At 46.1% G+C, this 20,447-nt stretch overlaps 1 protein-coding gene across 5 annotated transcripts in view; it reads right to left on the reverse strand.

Moving 5' to 3' along the window:
• Positions 1 to 20,447, reverse strand: part of bnc2 (basonuclin zinc finger protein 2) — a 149,677-nt gene that overhangs the window by 33,315 nt on the left and 95,915 nt on the right. For all 5 annotated transcript variants that reach the window (XM_084006676.1, XM_084006678.1, XM_084006675.1 and 2 more), the window contains 2 exons: positions 10,611 to 10,713; positions 9,150 to 9,385 (listed from right to left, as the gene is read on the reverse strand). In XM_084006676.1, coding sequence (XP_083862802.1) covers positions 9,150 to 9,385; positions 10,611 to 10,713 — 339 coding nt within the window. The remainder of the gene's footprint in view (positions 1 to 9,149; positions 9,386 to 10,610; positions 10,714 to 20,447) is intronic.

Genomic DNA, 20,447 nt, shown 5'->3' on the forward strand with positions numbered 1-20,447 from the left:
ATAACGAAGGAGGCGAGAGAACAAAATAGCATAAGAGACGGGAGCTTTCCAACAAGCAAGCGCGAAAAAAAAAAGACAGTAAGAGACTATTAAGACGAATTTAAAATATGAGATGCTCCATTCTTTTTTTCATCCCGCGGTGAACTTCCACAGGTGTCCCAGGACTGGTGTTGGTTCACGGTGAGGTCAGTCAACCTTTTAACCACCACCACCACCACCACCACCTCACAACATGGAGGTACAGTACACCACGGCATCGCGTAGAAACACAGGAAGTCCAACACAGCTGGATCCACGAGACGGTGACAGACATCGTGCAAAGCAGCACAGCCGCAGCCGTGTGTGTGTGTGTGTGTGTGTGTGTTTTCTTTTCTCGCCGCCATGTGCATGCGCATCTGTGTATGTGTGTGAGGTCCTTTCGGTGTGTGTGTCACGCTCTCTTTCTCCCTCCGCCCGTCTGCCGAGCTCATTTCCTCCACAGGCCGCCTCCCTGCTACTTTATGAGTGAGAGCTTCTACAGCTCTCACCTCAGGACACACTTCGGTGTCTAAATGTTTCCATTTGTGGGGGAAGTGACACACATTCACTCACACCGCAGGGCACCTACCCATAACTAACCAACGTGCATACAAGCAGCAGTGATTCATGCAAGACATCGGTTCAAATTCGCCTGTGAAGGTACAGTTTGTGTGTGCGTTGTGCACAACTTCAGCTTTGCAAGTGGCATTTAGAGTGTACGGATACTTTCAACCGCTATATTAAGCATCGATCCCGATGTGGGCGAGCAGTTCAGGACATAACTGTACTGTATCTACTGATCTGCAGCAGGTTTTTTTTTTTTTGGGAGAATTCATCCATTTCTCAGCATTCCTTTTGTTTGAAACATTCATTTATTTTTCTGTCTATACGTGCCGACCCCTGAGAGCGACTACGGTCCCAAATCAGCACTTATACCACACTAGTGATTTCCACCACACTCCCAAACAATTCCGTGTGACAATCAATGCCGGGGCTGAGATCTCCCCGTGCAGATCGATACCGCTAGGGTTCTGCTAGACAAACCAGTGCGCCACAAGATCAACACCTTCCCACACTATCATTAGTGTCGCTGACCTTGAAGTAAAATTCAATTTCCCTCTGCAGCAGCGAGCCCCCCCCACCCCTCCACCCCCCACCCCCCTAGAAAAAGCCACTTCAGAATTCAGAAGCCATTTCCGCCTTCCAGCGCAGGCGAGACAGGATATTATAACTTATGAAAAAGGATATATATGGAGCGAGGGATGCCGACAGAAAGAGAGAGGGATTCTGTTTGAGGAGGTAATTATAACATGACCCTCTGTGAAAAGTAAAGAGGGCAGGAGCCTGGCAGAGGTAAATAAAAATTCCTGATAAGCAGGCTGGCAGATTTCCAGTTTCAATTAGGGTGCGTGGCTGACTCTGAGAGCCTCCCATGGGGAGCTTCGGCAGCACGAGGGCGGCAGTGAGGACCTGTTGAGGGAATTCTCCTGGGGCACGGACACTGGGTAGAAAGAGAAAGGCAAATGTGCAGTGAGAGAACCAGAGATCCCATTACACTGATCAGTGTAGTGCATATAACATGGAGCAGGCGAGGGGGGGGGGTGTTCAGAGGGGATGAGGAGAAAGAGAGCATTCCATTAATACAGGGAGAATATTCCTTTTTATTTAAATTATGACATGCCAGTGGAACTTAGAAGGGAGAAGAAAAGCACTGGTGGCCCCTTCTCTTCACTTACATTCAGAGGAGCCACAAGGTGGACCGAGATAGCTGCTTTTCTCAGATCGAGGTAGAAAGTGAAGAAGGTTGTGTGTGTGTGTGTGTCTTGGGGTGTGGTGTGTGTGGTGAGGTGGGGGCCATGGGAAGAGACGCAGCCAGTGAATCAAACCAGCATCTTGGATAAAGCTGTGGGATTGGCTGTGAGGCTTTGAAGTCAGCTTTATCATGGGGATTTGAGAGGGAAATGGGTAAGAAGGTGGCGCTCATATACTGTGTGTGTGTGTGTGTGTGTGTGTGTGTGTATGTGTGTGTGTGTGTGTGTGTGTGTGTGTATTCTAGCGGAGTGTAGTTTGATCAAACCCTATAGGATCCCGTGGGGGCTCCAAGACTTGACTATGTATGTTAAACATATCAGTTTCACGTCCCATGTTTGCCCTGCACAGTATGTTAACTCCCCAATCAGATTTCATTGGAGCACCCCTAGACACACACACACACACACACACACACACACACACACATGAACGCCTCCCGCTCCCATACATTTTTAGCATGGAATATTCATGATCTTTAAATTTGACCGGCTACAGGGGGGGGTCACCCGATCCTAACTTTAAATAACATTCATTTTAAAATATACATGTGGCCACCAAGCATGTAATAGATGCATTAAAGGGATTTCCAAGTGTGGTGTAATTACTTAAGCGTCTCTTGAGGGGAAATTGACATATGTATCGGCTCTTTATCACGTCCTGTGATGCAATATCCATGATCCGAGACTGAAGTGTATGAACTGCCGCTACAGTCGTGCTCTGCATGTAATAATACTGAAGTCAAAAGTTGTGTTTTTAATCAGTGAGTAATGAAACACTACAGTGTATTATAAACAGTGTAATACTCTTACACTGTATATGTTTATGTATACTAAACATGTATGATTTGAGTAGAGCACATCGTAGTGTTGAAGGTTGTTGCTGTAGCGATGGTGTCAATCTGAAACGGCAATGTAAAGACAAATAACACCATACAGCACTGTGCTGTAGTTCATAACAGCTAAGACCAGAGTACACACACTGGGAAAACATCCTTAATGCTCTGCTGAAAGCGTAGAACTGACAGGTGACGGCTGCAGTAGAAACTGTGAGAGTTATAAAGACGGGCCCGACGGCATTAAAAACTCCAACGGTGTGAAAATGACAAAGTATAGTGTGATTTAAAAGATGCGAACGCCTGACATGCAAACACAAGGGTGTGATCGTGCACAGCTACACTCCTGGCTCGCATCTGCAGTCCTGATATTACCTAAACTCCTTCACAGCTATCCGATATAAAAGAATAAGTCAGCAAAACTTCACCTCGGGCCTCCGTGTAGCCAAAGAAACAGAAAATACACCGAAAAACAAATGCACTCCTGCTGATCAAAGGAATGGCCCTCAGCGCGCGGAGTTCAACACATGGAGATTTGGAGGGATAAAAAGATGGACCCTTAACTCTCACTTACTCTCTTTGGACGCAAGTTTCTCCTCAATCTCCACTTCATAGCATGTGCGAAGGTGTTATAAGTGCGTCAAACCAAACTGGTTTCATTGCAATATATATATATATATTTCCCCCCCTTAATTTTAAACTTGCAGCAGCTTGTGAGGCCTTGTAGAATCTTTGGTTAAATTCAGAACCTCCTTCCAAATCCAATATAAGGGGAATTATTTCCCAAATTCCTACATACAATGTAACCTGCTCATAACCTTGCTTCTCCAGCTTGAATTCATTTGAGGCCTGGGTTCAGGATTCAAAAGCGAGGGACTGAGGATTTGGCATGGGGCAGGACTTTGTGTAAGGAGCTGGCTGTGAGCTTTGCAAGCTGTGAGAAAAAAAAAAGTGACTGTGAAGGGGCTTACAATTTCTGTTAACATTATATCATTTTTTTTTTTTTTTAAAGATTGTTTATTGCGATATGACGCAGGCTGGATTGGATAGGTTTTTGTTGATAAAGCAGTGTGTGTGTGTGTTTGTTTTTTAAACCTAAAATTGGTTCTGTTATCACATGGTTTAAATGACTCTCTCTGACGGATCCTCAAATCACATTCTTTTGTCTCCGGCTTAGAATAAGAAGGGAGAAGACACCCGTAAGAGCACTAGGCAGGACAGTGTGTGTGTGTGTGTGTGTGTGTGTGTGTGTGTGTGTGTGTGTGTGTGTGTGTGTGTGTGTGTGTGTGTGTGTGGGGAGAGAGAGAGAGGAGGGGGGGGGGGGGGGGGGGGGTAAGAATCACCTTGATTCAGTACACCGGCCCTCTTTGAAGTGCTTGGAGCCCAGCACGGCCAGCACAGAGCCAACCGTAAGCCTTCCAGCAAAGATCGAGCCTGACCTCCCCACCAAATCATAACCATATGAACGTAAGAATTTCCACCTTAGGAGAATGCTTTCTCCCCCGTCCATCTCCCAGGGTGAGGCATTAAGTAGTGATAACAGAAAACAGGTTCTGAGAGAAGGGGAGGCACCGGGAGGTGATGGAGGGTGGAGAGGAGGACAGGAGGAAAATAGGGGGTTACAAGTGTGCCGTATGGAGGAGATTGGAGAAAGGGATCGTGTCCAAAAAATGCTGTTGCACAGAGCCCGACTACCTAAAATGGAAGTTTCTCAGGCGAGGATCAAGAGATATGGTGCCCTTCACAGTTGACAGAGTGAGAGACAGAAAATGGAGAGGGGTGGGGGGGAGTACGGTGAAGGGGGGGGAGAAAAAAAAAGACAGAAATGTTGAAATGTGACTCTAACTCAATAAATACCTTTCTAAACCACTATAGAGAAGCCGAGTGGTACCTTCACGAAGGCCCCAGGACCCACCTGCAACTGGAAATGGTTTCCTGTCTTACACCAACGCTGTTGCACCCTAATCCATGTAATTACATCTCATATTCCACATGTGTAAGTACACATGTACAACATTATAGTCACAAGATTTTTTTTTTTTTCTGTTAAATCAGAGCACAGCCCCCCCTGTGGCTCTCGGAAACTACCTCCAATGTTCGTGCTCATTACAGAAAAACAAGATTTACCAGAAAAGTAGATGCAAAAAAAAAAAAAAAAACAGGAATGCCAGGAGATTATTTTACTGCATTAATAACTTTAAACACACCCTCATGCCGGGCATCAGCCACTGAAACGAAGCGCCATGTTAGATGAGTGTGATTTTTGTGGCCGTGTGTGTGTGTCTGATAGTTTGAGTAAGCTTTCTTCCGAGTGTGTGTGCAATTAGGGCAAAGACTGTGTGTTTGTGTGTGTGTGTGTGTGTGTGTGTGTGTGTGTGTACAGTATGTGTGTGCGGTTGCGTGGCGGCGGTGGGGGTTGTTAGCGGTTCCATCTGGGTCTCCTGGAAGCCGTGTGGAGTCAGGAAAACCACATCTCATAAAAAGTGGAGGCAGCCCAATGTTCTACAAGGACAGAACATTACTGAGAATGTCGCTCAGGAAAACCCAGGGCTCCGCTCCATATGTTGGCTGCAAAGACAGTCTCTCTCTCTCTCTCTCTCTCTCTCTCTCTCTCTCTCTCTCTCTCTCTCTCTCCTTATTTTCACTTGGTACGGGATAAGAGCGAGGAAGACAAAATAGACAGTGTGGAGTGTGGGAGACAGGCTGAGACAGAGCGAGAGGAGCCAGCACTGATAGCAATTCCATCTGTCTGTATCGAACAGAGGAGTGAGCAGTGACAGGCTGCGGGGCGGGGTGGAGGTGGGAGGGCATCTGGTGCACATTGGCTGAGGGTCTGTCTGGACGACCACGGGAGAGGAGAGAGGGATGAGCGGAGGGAGGGAGGGAGGGAGGGAGGAGGAGAGGTAAAAGTTCTGCCAAAGCGAAGGGCAAGGCATTCTTGCAACAAATAAACGTGTCTGTTGTTCACATGATGCCTGGGATTGAACTTGAAGTGGAGGGGGGGGGGCTAGATGGTAGACAAACATATCACACACAGAGATAGACACATGACTTTCTGTCGTCACTACGAGGTGGGAAAGCTTTAATTTGGGGGATTTTCAGATGACTGTAGTGGAGAATATTCTCTGACCTCACGACCCTTTTAAAACTCACAGATATGCAAAAAGGAAATCGTTTTTCTTTGAACATAAATAGATATAAACCGCCAATTGCTACTTCCTGTTTACTTTTTACTTTTCTGGTACACTTTTTATGTAACAAATTAATTTAAGTTATTAAAAAAGTACATTTGAATGTATGTGTGGTTGCAGAAAATCACAGTCAATTTTTCATTTAAATTTTAAACATATAACTCAACCAACAACATCATTTTTTTGTTGTTGTCTGTATTAGTTTTCAGGATATTTCACAGAAGCAGAGGCACACTGCAGAGGTCATTAAATAACTTTTTAAAATCTCGAAAACATGTTGTTCTCTTCTGGGAGCGTTTATTAGGAATTTAAAAACGCATTATACTATTTTGTGGATGCGTGGTCGGGTAAACACACAATCCTTCATGTGTACATATGGAAATACTGAAGCATCTGACTTGTGCAAGCGTGTTAATGCTATAAGAGAGCAGTCTGCGGCCTGAAGGTCAGGCTCCAAACGCTTCATAGAAAGACTAAACAAGGGGAGGCAGAGAAAGACAATCAGTCATTTTAATGGCTATTGATGTCATGTATAATTCCTCTCCTTTACAAATCAAAATTCCAACCACTTGATAAGCTATTGTGCTTTTAATAATATTGATTAATTTCTTCAGTTTAAGGAGCCTATTACAAAGATAAATTGCACAGTGTGCGCAGATTTAGTCACACCTCTGTGATGCATCGACTTTTGTCATGCGGCGAGCGGCGGCGAGGTCTGAGGAGGACAAAGCGTGTCTCGGATGTTGACCTAAATGAAATCCTTCTGTGGATTAAAAACCAAAGCGCTTTCTGGAGATATTTGTTAGAATTGCTTTATTCTGCAGGACCGGATAGTGATGACAGTAACCCCAATGCGTTAGCGCTAATGTGGGAATATCAAGTTGATAAGACGATACTGATGCTTCTGTAATTAATGAACAATAGAAGAGTGGCTGCTCTCTTATGTCAATGTATGCAGCTGTGTGATTTACACTCGAGGAACATACACAACGAAGAAATTAACACTGAAATTCATGATAGCACTAACAATAGAATGGTGTCATGGAGGAGGTGTTGGACATGATTTTGACAAACGAGGCCTCCGCTTTCTAACAGCGCTGCTCCGTAGGCCTGCGACGTGTTGGTCTGAGGGCAGAATACTGACGCCACGCGGCGTCTTGTGTTTTCTGCAGAGGCTTTTTCATGTGATTGGTCCGAGATAAGTGTGTTTTCCTACCGCGCCGCATACATTCAGGTGGTCAGGCTTCAGAGGAGCTGCAGGTATACTCTGTCAACTCAATGTCCTGAGCTCTCTGGCGCATCACTGACACCCATGCCCACCGACACCCAGCAAACAACACACACACACACACACACACACACACACACTCTTTTCTTCCTCAATCTAAACTTGTTGTGACACACACTAGCATTGCAAAGGTATGAGGTAGACAAAAAACAAAAAAGCATGTAAAAAAATAACACAATTCAGACATTCTGAGTGCATTTTCTGTGTAATTATAGTGATTTATTGCGTATCTCATTAAAATATGAATTAACATGATTACGTCTATTAAAATCCTGAATCGGTGTGAGTGAGTCTTTGACTTGCGAGGATCACGGTAATAAGTAATTCATCATCAAATGATGTCCCCTGACATCGATATGAAAAAGACAACTTATTATCCATCATCTGCAATGCTGTTCTCCCCGTTTTATCTCTCTTTTAATGCGGCATGGTGGTTGGAGATAAACCCCTGACACAAAGCATTGCCCGGAGGCTTCGGGGAAGATGATTGAATTTCATAGCTACTTACAGGCTAATAGGGCCGTACAATGACTACTTACTGTCCTTAAGTGACTGGCTGCTTCTCGCCGGGCCGCGGCCCCTTTGAAGCCCTTCTGAGGAGATCTAGAGGATTTAGCCAGTAGCGTGACATGAGGCTGAGCAGTTGAGCAACAGTGCTCCCACAAGCTGACTATTAGAGCACAGAGGCTACGATGAGAACCACTGTGGTTGCTCAATACAAGGCTGTCTCTCACTCTGCAGGTTTGGGGGAAATCAGGGGAAATATTGCATTTTTTTTTTTTTTGCTGAAACAGTTAAAAAAAGTATCCAAAAAATATTCTCTACAGATTTGTTGCTTGTCTGTGTTTCTTGTTATTTCAAATGCAATATTTTGGATTCACATTTTTGCCTTTGAAGATGTCACATTGGGTTCTCATAACATTTAATGGCCAATGTTTTACTATTTGTTTGACATTTAATAGACTAAACCATTAATCAGTTACGGAAAAAGATAGAAAACAGATGTAATGATTGTTTCAATTAGGGAAATCAAACAAATATTTAAAACTACTTTGTAAGAATAAAATATAATACCTGGAAGGGATTATATCATATTTCTTTAATTTTATATTTTTAAAATGTATTATTACTCACATAATGTTTAATTTCTAATTGTAATCCCAAATTGTATTTCCTATATAACTGTAGTACCGTCTAACTGTTGGTTTGCAATTGTTTATTTTGTGTGTGTGTGTGTGTGTGTGTGTGTGTGTGTGTGTGTGTGTGTGTTCTTAAAGACTTTGAGAAAAAGGGCCTGCATGGATCTGCGAGTGCTTTCCTCACAGAAGCTGTTTCCACATACAAACCACCGTCACCATGCTGTTCCACTTACTCTGAACACTAAACCATACACGCATACAGATAAGCACATGTGCACACAACACACACACACACACACGCACACACACACACACACGCACTAACCACATTCACATGTTCACTTGCTCTTAACTAATTCATTCAGGAACACTTTGGTTTGGGTTTCAACACCAAAACCTCCGTACCTTTGATTGAGAAATGTGTCTGACTGCAATTATATGGGAGGGAGCGGTGGAGGGAAGGATGGATGGAGAGAGGAAACGCACTACAGTGGTTTTATAGTTTGCTGGCGTGACATTTTTCTTCACTTTTCTTTTTTCTTTTATTATTCCTTTCCCTTTTCCAGCGGAGGGGCATAGTGTTGACAGGGCAGGAAAAGGGGGCAGACAGAAGTCCAAGTAACGGCAGGGAAAATGGGAAGAAAATGGATGTGTAATGGGACTGAAGTAGCTTGGATTGTCACCACTCTGCTTGTGATCGATGCCTGATAATAACTGCGGTGCCAGAGACATTTGTAGATGCGCTTTGTTGTGGATTAATAGGAGTGATCACTGTGGAGATTATCCCTGCTTTGTCATCCAATTGCAGGCAGATATAAAAGCACAGTTATGGATGCATTTGTGTACAAGCGTGCGTGCTGGTCACTGACCTGCAGTATGTAGCCCCTGACGTAGTCTCGGAGGGTCCAGCCCAGGCCGTGCAGGATGTGCAGCACCTCTTCCTGCTTCAGCACGGAGAAGAGGCGGTCCAGGAGGATCTTGAGCCTGACGGGCACGGCCTGGGTGCCGTACAGCATCAGGCTGCTGATGTCGAAGACCACGTTGCACTGTACGATCTCCACCTGGGTCGGGTGGTACAGGTGCTGGGTGCTGAGCTTGTCCAGAGCTGCGTGAACCACCGGGCGAAAAGTTGAAGAAGGAAAAGGGAGATGCAAACACACACACACACAGACAGGCACCGGTTAATGACTTCCACGTTTCGGAGGCTACTGCACGGTCAGCACGAGATAATAAGAATATATCAGTTGGATAAAAGCAATGACATTAATGTAATTACCCAGTGTTTTTTTTTATTTCATCTAATCTCCCGTTCCGTCACATTTACGGTGCTCTTTACATCTCCTTTGCTATCCCCCTTCTCTGTCCCCGTCCATCCCGTTTTGTCTTCCATCTGAATTCTTTCTCTTTGTGGCTGGACATGCATTTGTTGTTGCCTTCCTTATTTTATCATATATATATTTATACCTAATCACGTGTGTGATCAAATGGTCTATACACGATGAAGTATGTAGGTATGTAGGGGCCACAATGAAGTTGAGGTGCGAGTTTTGTTATTGCCCCCCTCTATCGTAACCTCAGCCACCTCTTCCTCCTCTCTTGCTGTCTGCGCGACACCTGGTCCACTCTCTCTTTCTTCCTCTCTGCCTCAATCCCTCTCTCTGCCCTTCCCCTCATACCTCTCCCCCCTCCCCTCCTCTCTCCCCGCCTGTCTGGGTGACACCTGGTCGGGTCTCTCTCTGATCCTGGGACGGCTTTTTTCCTGCTGACGCGCGCTTTGCCTGACAACACAGCGCAGCCAGACACGAACATAATAAAAAATGAAGAACTACTTGTCAGAGTCCCTGCCAATGCCGACATGAAATGAAAAGTGGGGGAGAGGAGAGATGGGCGCCTGACAGTTCAGAGGGAGAGATTAAAAAATAGTCAATGGGGTCCTGTGCGTTCTGCTGAAGGGCCCATGGCTCGCTCTTGTGCGGACCTGAGCCAAACAGGTGTTTTCTTTTTTCTCCCCTCCCCTCCTCCTTCTCTTTGTACTTTCTTGCCTCCCTCTCCCTTTTTTTTCTTACAACAGCGTGAAAAACTCATGAGGTGTGGCCTCGTCTTTCTCAATCCGTCTTGTGGTTGAGTTCTTTTCTCTCTTTTTCTCTCTGTTTTTGCAAAAGGTGCAAAAACATGAAAGCAAATCAGTGAAATATGTAGTAGTGGATTTTAGTACATTAGCAACCACAGACCGTGTCTCTCTATGTACTATCCACACATGTTAGTATACAGAAATAGTATTTAGTAGGTTTATTTTTACCAGCCATCACCCTAACACTGGATGTACTCACCGTGAGCCACCCAGCCGTGTTTGCACTGGTCACATGTCCGTAGGTGGATCTTCCCCGGCTGGAAACACTCACATGTGCAGTTCACCAGTGTGCAGCGAATGGCCTGCGAAGACAGAAACAGAGACGAACCCACGTCAGTCACAGCTCGTGTACATAGAGCGATCGCAAAGCAGGGACAGAGATAGAGCGGTTATCGAGGGACACTCATAAATACAAATGAGATCAGGTGACTTCAAAATATGACAATTGTGATCCTGAGCGTACCACAAACAATAACTCACAGCCTCCGAATGAACCGTTCCATTCCAGTGTGGGAATGTGCCTCGACGTACTGTCAGTTTCCCAGAGTTCACGAGAACCGACAAAGGACTTCCCTTCCAGAAAACACAGAAATGCAACTTGTTTCGGTGGCGGCTCCGTTACTCAACACTGGAGCTGCACTCAGTCTGACCCCGGGAAGCTTTTAGTAGTGGGAGGTTAAGTGTGCAGACTTGACGAGGGCAACTCGGTACAGCACAACGCGTCACCCGCCTATGTGCCTTCATGGAGGACTGTTAAAAAGACTCCCAACAAAAGTCCAGGTACGTTGTTTTGCACGGGGAGGAGGTAATTTTGATCCGGTATGATATTTTACATTCTTCAAACAGTAGAGAGATTGTGCAGCGGGGAGTAAATGTACGATAAACACAGAAATCCAGCACAAATGAATGCTGCTCATTCATCCAAATGAGTGCAGCAGCTGCAAGCAGTAAATTTCTCACTGACATGGAGAAACAAGACGACGGAATAAAAGGAGTCAACAGAGAAAAAAGGAATTAGAAAGATGAATCTTAATAACCACTGGCAGCCTTTTGTTTATCAGACCTTTTTTTTTTACATTATCAAGATGAATTGATGGATAAAGATAGTAACACTTCTGCAACTGCTTCAAAGGGAATATGCAGCAGTGCATTTATTTAACAATTTATCAAACCTTTCTTATGAAGAAAAAAATGGTGTTACCCGTTCACTCTAAAAACACATTTATCTTTTTGTTTAAATCAATTATACGTCTTTAACATCGCCGTGGAGCTTAAGAATGCTGGCTGCTGATGTTAGAATAAAATACGTTAATTTCTTGACATAATTAACATCAATTCCACACGATAAGGATAATGCATTTTACATTTGGCATATACGCCGTTGGTTCACTGATAAACCACTGAGGGTAATTATTTAGGCTGTAAAAAATTACAGAGCAAAGATTTCAGGAATGCTTGAGGCAGGAAATTGGGTGAAGAGTACAAAGTGACTGCTTATTTATTTTGACAGGACAATCCATAATAATCCAGCAGAGAAAAACCTTATGAGATCAAAATGTGAAGGTTGAGATCCATGTGATCCGTGTCCGACGATGACAAAGAGACTGCTTGTCCTCGTGCCAGAGCCCCGTTCTTATCAGAGCAGGACACTTTATGAATTTACAATACTCTCCATATGCTATCTCATATTGTCTTTTTTGTGTGTGGTCATGCTGTGACACCTGTGTGACAAAGACGTGCACACAAAGGGTCGTAGGTTGGAGTCCATGTCTGCGGCAACAACCTCCGTTTCACAACAACAGAATCAGCACTCGGCAGATAGAAGAGGTCTGATTTACGTCACACAGCCCGGGTCAATACACCGATAGTGGTGACGGGATATTTAGGTGCAACAGTATTGACCCAAGTGCACATTCTGGTGTTTAAACAGCAGGAAATAGCATTATAGTCCGTGGATTAGACCAATATCCTGTAATTCAGGATATAAAACTCATAATCTCCTATAGGGACCACAAAGTCGAACAGAACCCCCCCTGTTTCGAAAACCAGATTAGTAACCGGAGGTGTCAAAGTGAACATGGGCTAATCTGAGATTAAACACAAAATTACACCACTTCTAACCATGTCACCTCGCAGTTTGACACCGAACAAGACAGGAGACAGAGATTATTTGACTCGGAGGCGTGTTTTAAGCTCTCCAGGTGCAGGCGCGGCAATCCTCGCCGTGTGTGAGGATTAGACGCCGTGTGTCAGGCGGATACGTAATGTACCGAGCTGACTTCCTTATCCCGAGCCACATGCAATACGTGAGCTCAATGTTCCCCCCCCTCACTTATGTGGCAGACGCGGCTGTCCGTGAACACTCATTGACCGTGGATGGGGTCAAACGTGGACCTTTCAGATACAGGGTTGACTCAGAAAGCTGTTTCATAACGCTCGCATGCAGTTTCCCACTTTATCTTTGTAACTTGTCTTATCATAGTCAGAAAATTGCTGTTGCGCTGCTTTCTAAAAACCTTCAATAAAGTTTAGAAATGGCTGGAAACGTAACCACCAACGATTTTAATAATGTAACATTTTCTAAGAGAAATGCCAAAAAAAAGTTCCAGCTTTTGAAATGTTACTATAAGGTCGTTGCGCAAGATTTTGGAATATGAAGACATCATTTTCAGCTCTGGGAACGTATTCACAGTTCAGTTAATTAATAATAACAGTTCTATTAATTGCCGATAATTAGCAGGTGAATTGTTTAATGAAATCACCAGTCAGGTGTTTGCCACAGAAGATTTCCCCCTTTTTATAAAACCCTCCTTGTGGAAATGATTCGGGGGAAGAAAACTCTAATTGAGTGTCCAAATTTAGCACGGTGATGTCACACAACACAACCCTTTCCGTTAATTACCCTCCGTGCGGCAGCGCTTCCGGCGGCGGACGGGAAATACACAATTGGAAATATCAAATGCACCTCTGCTGTTTACGAGCCGGGGTCTGACAGCTGACAAGATAGTTAAGGGGCGTCTAATACGGCAATTAGAGCGTGCCACTGTCTGCGGGGCTGCTGCTGTGACAAGGCGCCCTCTCATCACTGACTTATTACGCCGGCTAGCAGCACCTCTCATATCTGGCCCATTAAGCAGACAGCAGCATTAAGAAGCATTAAAGCAGCGAGCCCCCTTCGACTGAGGAGGCGCTGACGGGAAAAGGGAAGGGAGAGAGAGAGAGGATGTGCTGTTATTTCTCGGCTTCGTTTGTGCATTGTTCCACGTTCAGGAACGCGTAAGAGAGAGTAAGATGTTAGACACGCAATAAGATGAAAGATTACAGGCTGATTACAGCTGTTTTTTTTCAGAGAGACGGATGTGTCAGAGATGGCCATCAAAAGCAACAACATCAGAGTTCGTCTGAGTGTGTGGCTCGTCAGATGCAACAAGAAAGACAAAAAAAAAAAGAAATCCTAAATACGTCTCCGCATGATTTTCACATACTCCCAGACTGCTTCGGTGGCCTGATGCGGATCAGGGTCTTTGCACTTGGCCGGGGTTTAACCTGCGTCTGGCCTGGGCTGGGTCGGGGACAAGCACGGGCCCGGATCCCACCGCTCAGTCGCACATATTTGTCACAGCAGGCGGGGGAGGTGGCTGTGTTATCTGAGGCCTGGCCAGATACACAGCATTAGTCACTGTGCTAGCGTCTCGCCAGGGTTTCCTCTTTGGCTCGCAACTAAAGAGGACGACGGAGAGGAAAAGGACAGAGGGTGTGTGTGTGTGTGTGTGTGTGTGTGTGTGTGAACGAGTGTGTGTCCGTAAATCACTACGAAAAATGAGCAACTAGAAAAGTGAAAGCTGTTAGCGAGTGAAGAAAATCCCACAACGCTGTAACAATTAGACCCAAACAACATTCAACACTCTCACACAGCTGCCGTTGTAAACCGCTATGGTCAACAACTTCACCTAGCTGCACTCCGAAAGCATCATTTTCAGCCCTTATCTGGCTCAGGTGTGTGTGTGTGTGTGTGTGTGTGTGTGTGTGTCACTGCTGCGTTTTGTTTAGCTGGAGGCTTGATGTTTCGTGGATGTTTTGCTTGGCTCGCCGTCCCTGTCCCAGCCCAATTGTATAAACACTGACAGTCGGCAATGGCCAGCATCAGACTGGGGAGGACTCTCAATTATAAAACTGTTAGTGGGACAGATGGACTGAAGAACTGCAGGAAAAAAAAGAGGAGCAGCGGAACAAGATGGCTGCAGCCTGGACTCCCGTAGTCGGGTCGAGGGGATTGTAAACAGCCTGCAGAAGAGCGGCAACGTTGCCCGGGATCAATGCCGATTCCATGCAAACGAGTCCGTATGTAGAGGTCGACGAAGAGCAAGCCTTGTCATCCTCATCTAATATGTCTAATATGTGTCCTGTAGTAACGACCTTGTCATATTTCAGTGTTGGTGTTGTAACAATCTGCCACCGAAAAGCAGCTTCTCCACATCCTTCCTTGACAGTGTAGAGTGGAAACCCAGGCAGCTGCTAGATACTGGTCGGGGTATTAAACCTTTACCATGTTCAACACACAGCCACAGACCACATTTCTTGTTTGGTGAGTTAAGCAAAGCTGAGATTTAAATGAAAACCCTGTGTGTAAGTGCACACGTGTGTGTGTGTGTGTGTGTGTGAGCTCGTCCCTTTTGCAGCAGCAGCTTCGGATTTAAATTTGTTTCTGCTTAGGGTCACTGTAAAACACTGGGAGCATCTTGTCCTCTCTTCCACCCACAAGATATTATCTCATCCATGAGTTAGCTGCTGAAATGCCGTCAATTTCCTGCCAGAAATGTGCGTCCAACGTGTGCAAGGGGGAAAGAGGCACAGCAGCTTTGCGTGTCATAAAAACAAGGCCCCGGCTCCGTCGGGATAGATCAGGACTTCACAATGTCCATATTGGAAACAGGTGACAAATAAAACACGGCGAATAAAAGGAAGTCTTTGTAGTCCCCGACACAGCACGCCACAACATACAGGGGAGCGAATACCTCATGCCAAGGCTAATTTTTGCTTGTTTGATTTCATACATTTGACTTGAAACGGAGCCTTTGCTCGTTTTACAAAGTGCTGGAGAACAAACAACGATTAATCACGTGCGCTCTGTCTTCGGCGTCTGGCTTTTACACTGCGCGGGGGCGGGCGGGGGGGGGGAGGGGGGGGGGGGGGGGGAAGACGAGCGTCTTCCCTCTGATATTCCCCACAGCGTAGGGCCCCGTCTTCCATGTCAGTTCTGGTTTGGAGCCCAGCGGCTGGCAGTCGCGGAGCCAGAGGTCCCTGTCCTTTGTGCAGCTGTGCGTCTGGGCTTTGACACGGGGCAGAGCGACCAGAGCTATGCTAATGGGAACCAAATGGGGCGTGAGTCCCTGGTGGATTACAGAAGGAGAAGAGAAGCATGTGTTTTCATGTATTCATGGGGAGACCTGGGACCCCCGCTCTTTTTTTTTTCCCTTCCTTTTCTTTCTTCTCCCGTCTTTAAGCCAAAACAAATGGAAGCAGCCGCGCCTGTTGTTTGCACGCACCCTTAATTAATGCTCTTTGTGACTTGACAGATTTTCAGATCCACTGTCAGTCAGTGAATGGGTCTCAAATCTGATGTATTGGAAAACAATCTTTCTTTATTTAAGTCTTTAGATTTAGCTTAATTGAAGAAAATAAAATAAAAAAGGCCTGATTTGGGAATGAAGTGAGGAAGATAAATAAACATTGAACAAAGACTGGGGGAAATAAAATAAATCTGTGAAGATATTGTGTGAAACATAAGTTTCAGATGTTTGGCTGGGCCTCTCGGTCTTGTTGCACTTCACCTGCTGTTACCGCAGCAACGTTTTCTCCTGATGTGGCCATGTTTGGTCCTGCTGACCCAAAGAATGAAGGCTTCATAACGTCAATCCTGCAAGCCTCAACGGGACATAATCTATTACTATTATGTAATAGATTACTGTTGAGAGATAAAGTCACAGTTTGGCATGGCCCGTTTTTCATCCCTCTGTGATGCCATCGAGCACATCAAACCCCTTTTTCTTCTACCTTTTTTTTTTTTGGTGAACACATGCAACATGTGGGATTGTTGCCGGGGCCAGTAATGAAAAAGCAATCCAGCCGGCATTGATAAGGATCGACTAATCAAGAACATGAACCCCAAGCTCATAACTGGACAATCTAAACAACTGAATTGTGAGTGATGATATCTGTCATCTGCTGTCATTCCAGATGACGTCCAGTTTCAACTCCGACCAAAAGGTCCCGTCCCGTCTTTTTATGCTTGCCAGCTGTCAGATGTGACTCACACTCTGCATGCCTTCACGCACACACACACACACACACGTTATTACTCCACAATCCAAAACGTGCAACGTGTCTGCATCCAAACATGACTTGCCTTCTTCTGTGTGGTTTGACACAGTCACAGAAAGTAAATCACCCATCACGGCCACCACCCCTAAACATTTCACATCGGATCAATGACGAAACCCTCCGCCTGAGTCACTCGCGTGATAAATAGCCGTGCGTGTGCTTCAGGACAGTCATGCTTGTTTATGAAGTGGACGGGAAAAAGGACCCAGCTGGCTTCGATATTGTGAAACCCGGGAAAGGAGAGGAATAATATCACAATGCTGGACCCCGAAAACTCCCAGCCCTGTGATCCCGCTATCATATACCATGCTCTCAGTCAGAGCAGCCTGTATAGACTGAGAGCTGTACCACCGCTGTTAACACCGGACTTCACTGTCAGTTCAAATACCCCGAGCATCAAGGGAGCAGTGGTTTCTCCCATCTTTTTGTGTAGACAGGAGGTCCAGGCAGAGGCCCCCAGTCCAGGCCCCTGGCCCCTCTCAGCTCTCCTCAAAGCATTTCCCCAGCCAGAGATCAAACCATCTGCCCAGTGACAGACCTCTGGGTCCGCAGACACAAGGCCAGGTTCAAAGAATGGTGCGAGGGGAGCCAGGGAGGCCGATGGAGGGAGAGAAAGAGAGAGAAAGAGGGGAAGGTCGGCGAAAAAGGAAGCGCAGTGAGATAGCAAAGGGAGCAGCGGGGGTGGGTTTGAGGGTGGGGGGAGGGGGAGTCAGGCAAGCTGGTGTATCGTGAAAAAGGTGGGGAAGAGGTGTGGAGGTGGAGGAAAGCTGATGAGGGAAGGTTGGGGAAACGGCGTGCAAAAGATCCAACTTTTGCTACGAGTTTGTAGGATAAAGTGAAACACTGTGTTGGAGTGACGGTTCAACTAAATGGCTAAATAAATAATCCCGCCGTGATCGATATCATTGACCAGGTTTAGATTATATTAGTGTCCGTGTACGTCCATCAGTAAATAACCGACTTCAGCACAGATCTTCCCAAAATATGATTGAGCTTCATACATCAGAAGTCTTTGGTTTGTTTTTTTTCAAAAGTCTAAAGCAATTATGTTATTTTTGCTTCAAAAATGAGTTTATTGATTATCTGAATTGTCACTTGTGGACACAATTGCTCTGGCAACGAAGTGAAATAAAAAGGCAGAAATCATCCTGCGAGTTTTGAGGCTCTGCGTTCTTTAAGGCTGCTTACTGATAACTGGCCACTGTGTGGACAGGAAAGGAAGGAGAATAAAAAGAGGCTGTTCTAAGATCTGCTCTGACTTTCAGCCCGTCCGAGGGAGTGACCTAAGCCTGATACGGATGAAGACTCGACACCTGCTCGCGTTGCTGATCGGCCCCACCGAATGCAAATATCAGTCAGGACCAGCTTTTCCTGAAACTCGAGGGAGTGACACGACCACACAGTGCGACCAGACGCGAGGAATGAGAGCAGGAGTAAAAAAGGGAAGGGGACAGGAAAAAGAAACAGGAGGAGCGGCAGAGGAGGAGGGGGGGTCGGGGGTCGAGGTCGGTGGAAATAGAGAGAGAGGGGAGAGAAGATGACCGACATCGTCAGCTCGTTGCTTCCCTGCTACACCCCAACACAAACAGAAAGTATTAGTCAGAGCCCAGACAAATTGCCGACCCCTCTCTGTGAGGGGACATCTCCATGGCGATCATTGGTTGGCGTGGGCGACGGTACACACACACACACACACACACACACACACACACACACACACAAATAGCGCAGGCTTGACAGCAGCGTGACGACAGGAGGCCAGCACTGCTGAGACTCCTCCAAATTGACATTTAGTCATCGCGCTGGTCTGCAGGGTGGGACTCTTACCTCCTGAACTACACACACACACACGAACGCCCACACACTCTCCCACATTCCCTCTCATGCAAATGTGCGCGCACACACAATCAGTGAATTCCCCTACTCAAACGGGCCCGCAAGCCAGAGAAATCTTGGAAAAGTTCCTAGATGCAATCTCGCCAATGGCTCTTTTATTTTCTTTGACCATTTTTTAATGTAAAAACGGCTGCACTAATTGTGTGTAAGCAATCTCCAAATTATGTGTATGTGTTTTTTTTTTCAGCTCAATCAAAAAAAAGGACTACCGTAGACGGACTGGCTGGTTTTCAAGACACACGACTGGGCAATAATATTTGTTTCTTTCCTCAGAGTTTTGTTCAAACAGTTTGTCAGCACGGTGGTTTACTTGTAAACACCTGGGCCTTGCACACCCAACAGCTGTGGAAATACACAACTATGTAGAAGCTATGCAGAACCGGGGATAATTGCGCTATTCAGATTATTTGCAAGCGAGTGCTACATCCCCCCCCCCCGACATTATAAAGTCTCACCAAAAGTGTCAGAGCAACAAGAAGAAAGAAAAGCAATAATGCCCGCGTTGTTGTCATTTACAGAGCAATAGTTTACCTCAGCCAGCATAGTGAGACGACCGCTCCGGGTTCGCTTTTGTCGTAGTTCCTGCTTTCGGATGCAACGCTCCCGAGAAAAAACGGCTACTTTTTATTAGTATTTACAGTCTCAGCCGGCAAAATGACAGAAAAAAATAGGACACAAGACGAGAGATAGAGGCGGAGAGGGGAGGGGGAAGAGGAGAAAGTGTTGAACCAATGGCTACATTACTGCTGTGACAAGCGTGTCACTCCCAAAGCCACACAATGAGAGAGAAGTGAGGTGTGTGTGTGTGTGTGTGTGTGTGTGTGTGTGTGTGTGTGTGTGTGTGTGTGTGTGTGTGTGTGTGTGTGTGTGGGACAGTGAGAGAGGGAGGGAGACGGCAGACCAAAGGAAAGTCCATCCCGGTGTCTTAGTCTTTATCAGTCTTACAAAGTTCACAGATAGAGGGGTTGAAATGGAGGCTAGACGCTGATCCAGAGTCACAGGTCACCGAGACGACACGGAGCAACTCAAACAGGTGGGAGGGGGGGGAAGACAGAAAGAAAGCAAAGAGATTGGAGATCGCCATTCTGCGATCGACCCCACCAAATTGCAAATTCCCCTCCGAAGACCCCATAAGTCCCCTTCATTTGACTAAAGCCGGAATCCTTACTCCTTCAATTACAAAGCTATCGACTAATTCGACATATGTTCGCGTGTCTTCCAGCGCGTGAGTGTTGGTGTGCCATTGAGTCATTAACTTTGACAAATTGTGACAGACTTTTTTATTGCCACCCAATCACCAGAAACAAGGCTGTGGCAGAGGATTTAATGAGCGGCATGTTTCTCCTCTCCCCCCCCTCCCCCCCCCAACACCCACCACCTCGCTCTCTCGCTCCTCTCCTACCTCCTTCCACTTGGATTCCTGCACCCCCCCCCAAATCCCCCCCACTCACCCCCTCCATATTTATAATTTTACCACATCCTAACAATAACACGGCCGGTACTCAGCACAAAACACGCGGGCCCTGGCCTAATGAATCTCATGCCTTTACCGCGGTAAAATGGCCACTAAGTATTACCAGCTGCGACACTCTCCCTCTTTCTCTCCCTCCTTGGCAGTGGCATTGAGCTTGGGAGCGCAGAGGTGGGGGATTTGGGGGGCGGAGGGGGGGGAGGCAGACACATCTGAGTGCAGCTGGACCAGGGAGAGAGATGTGGGGGATGGAGGGGGGGGGGGGGGGGGGGGGGGGAGAAAGACCGC

This window comes from Eutrigla gurnardus (assembly GCF_963514095.1).
Source record: "Eutrigla gurnardus genome assembly, chromosome: 3".
Classification (NCBI taxonomy): Eukaryota; Metazoa; Chordata; class Actinopteri; order Perciformes; family Triglidae; genus Eutrigla; species Eutrigla gurnardus.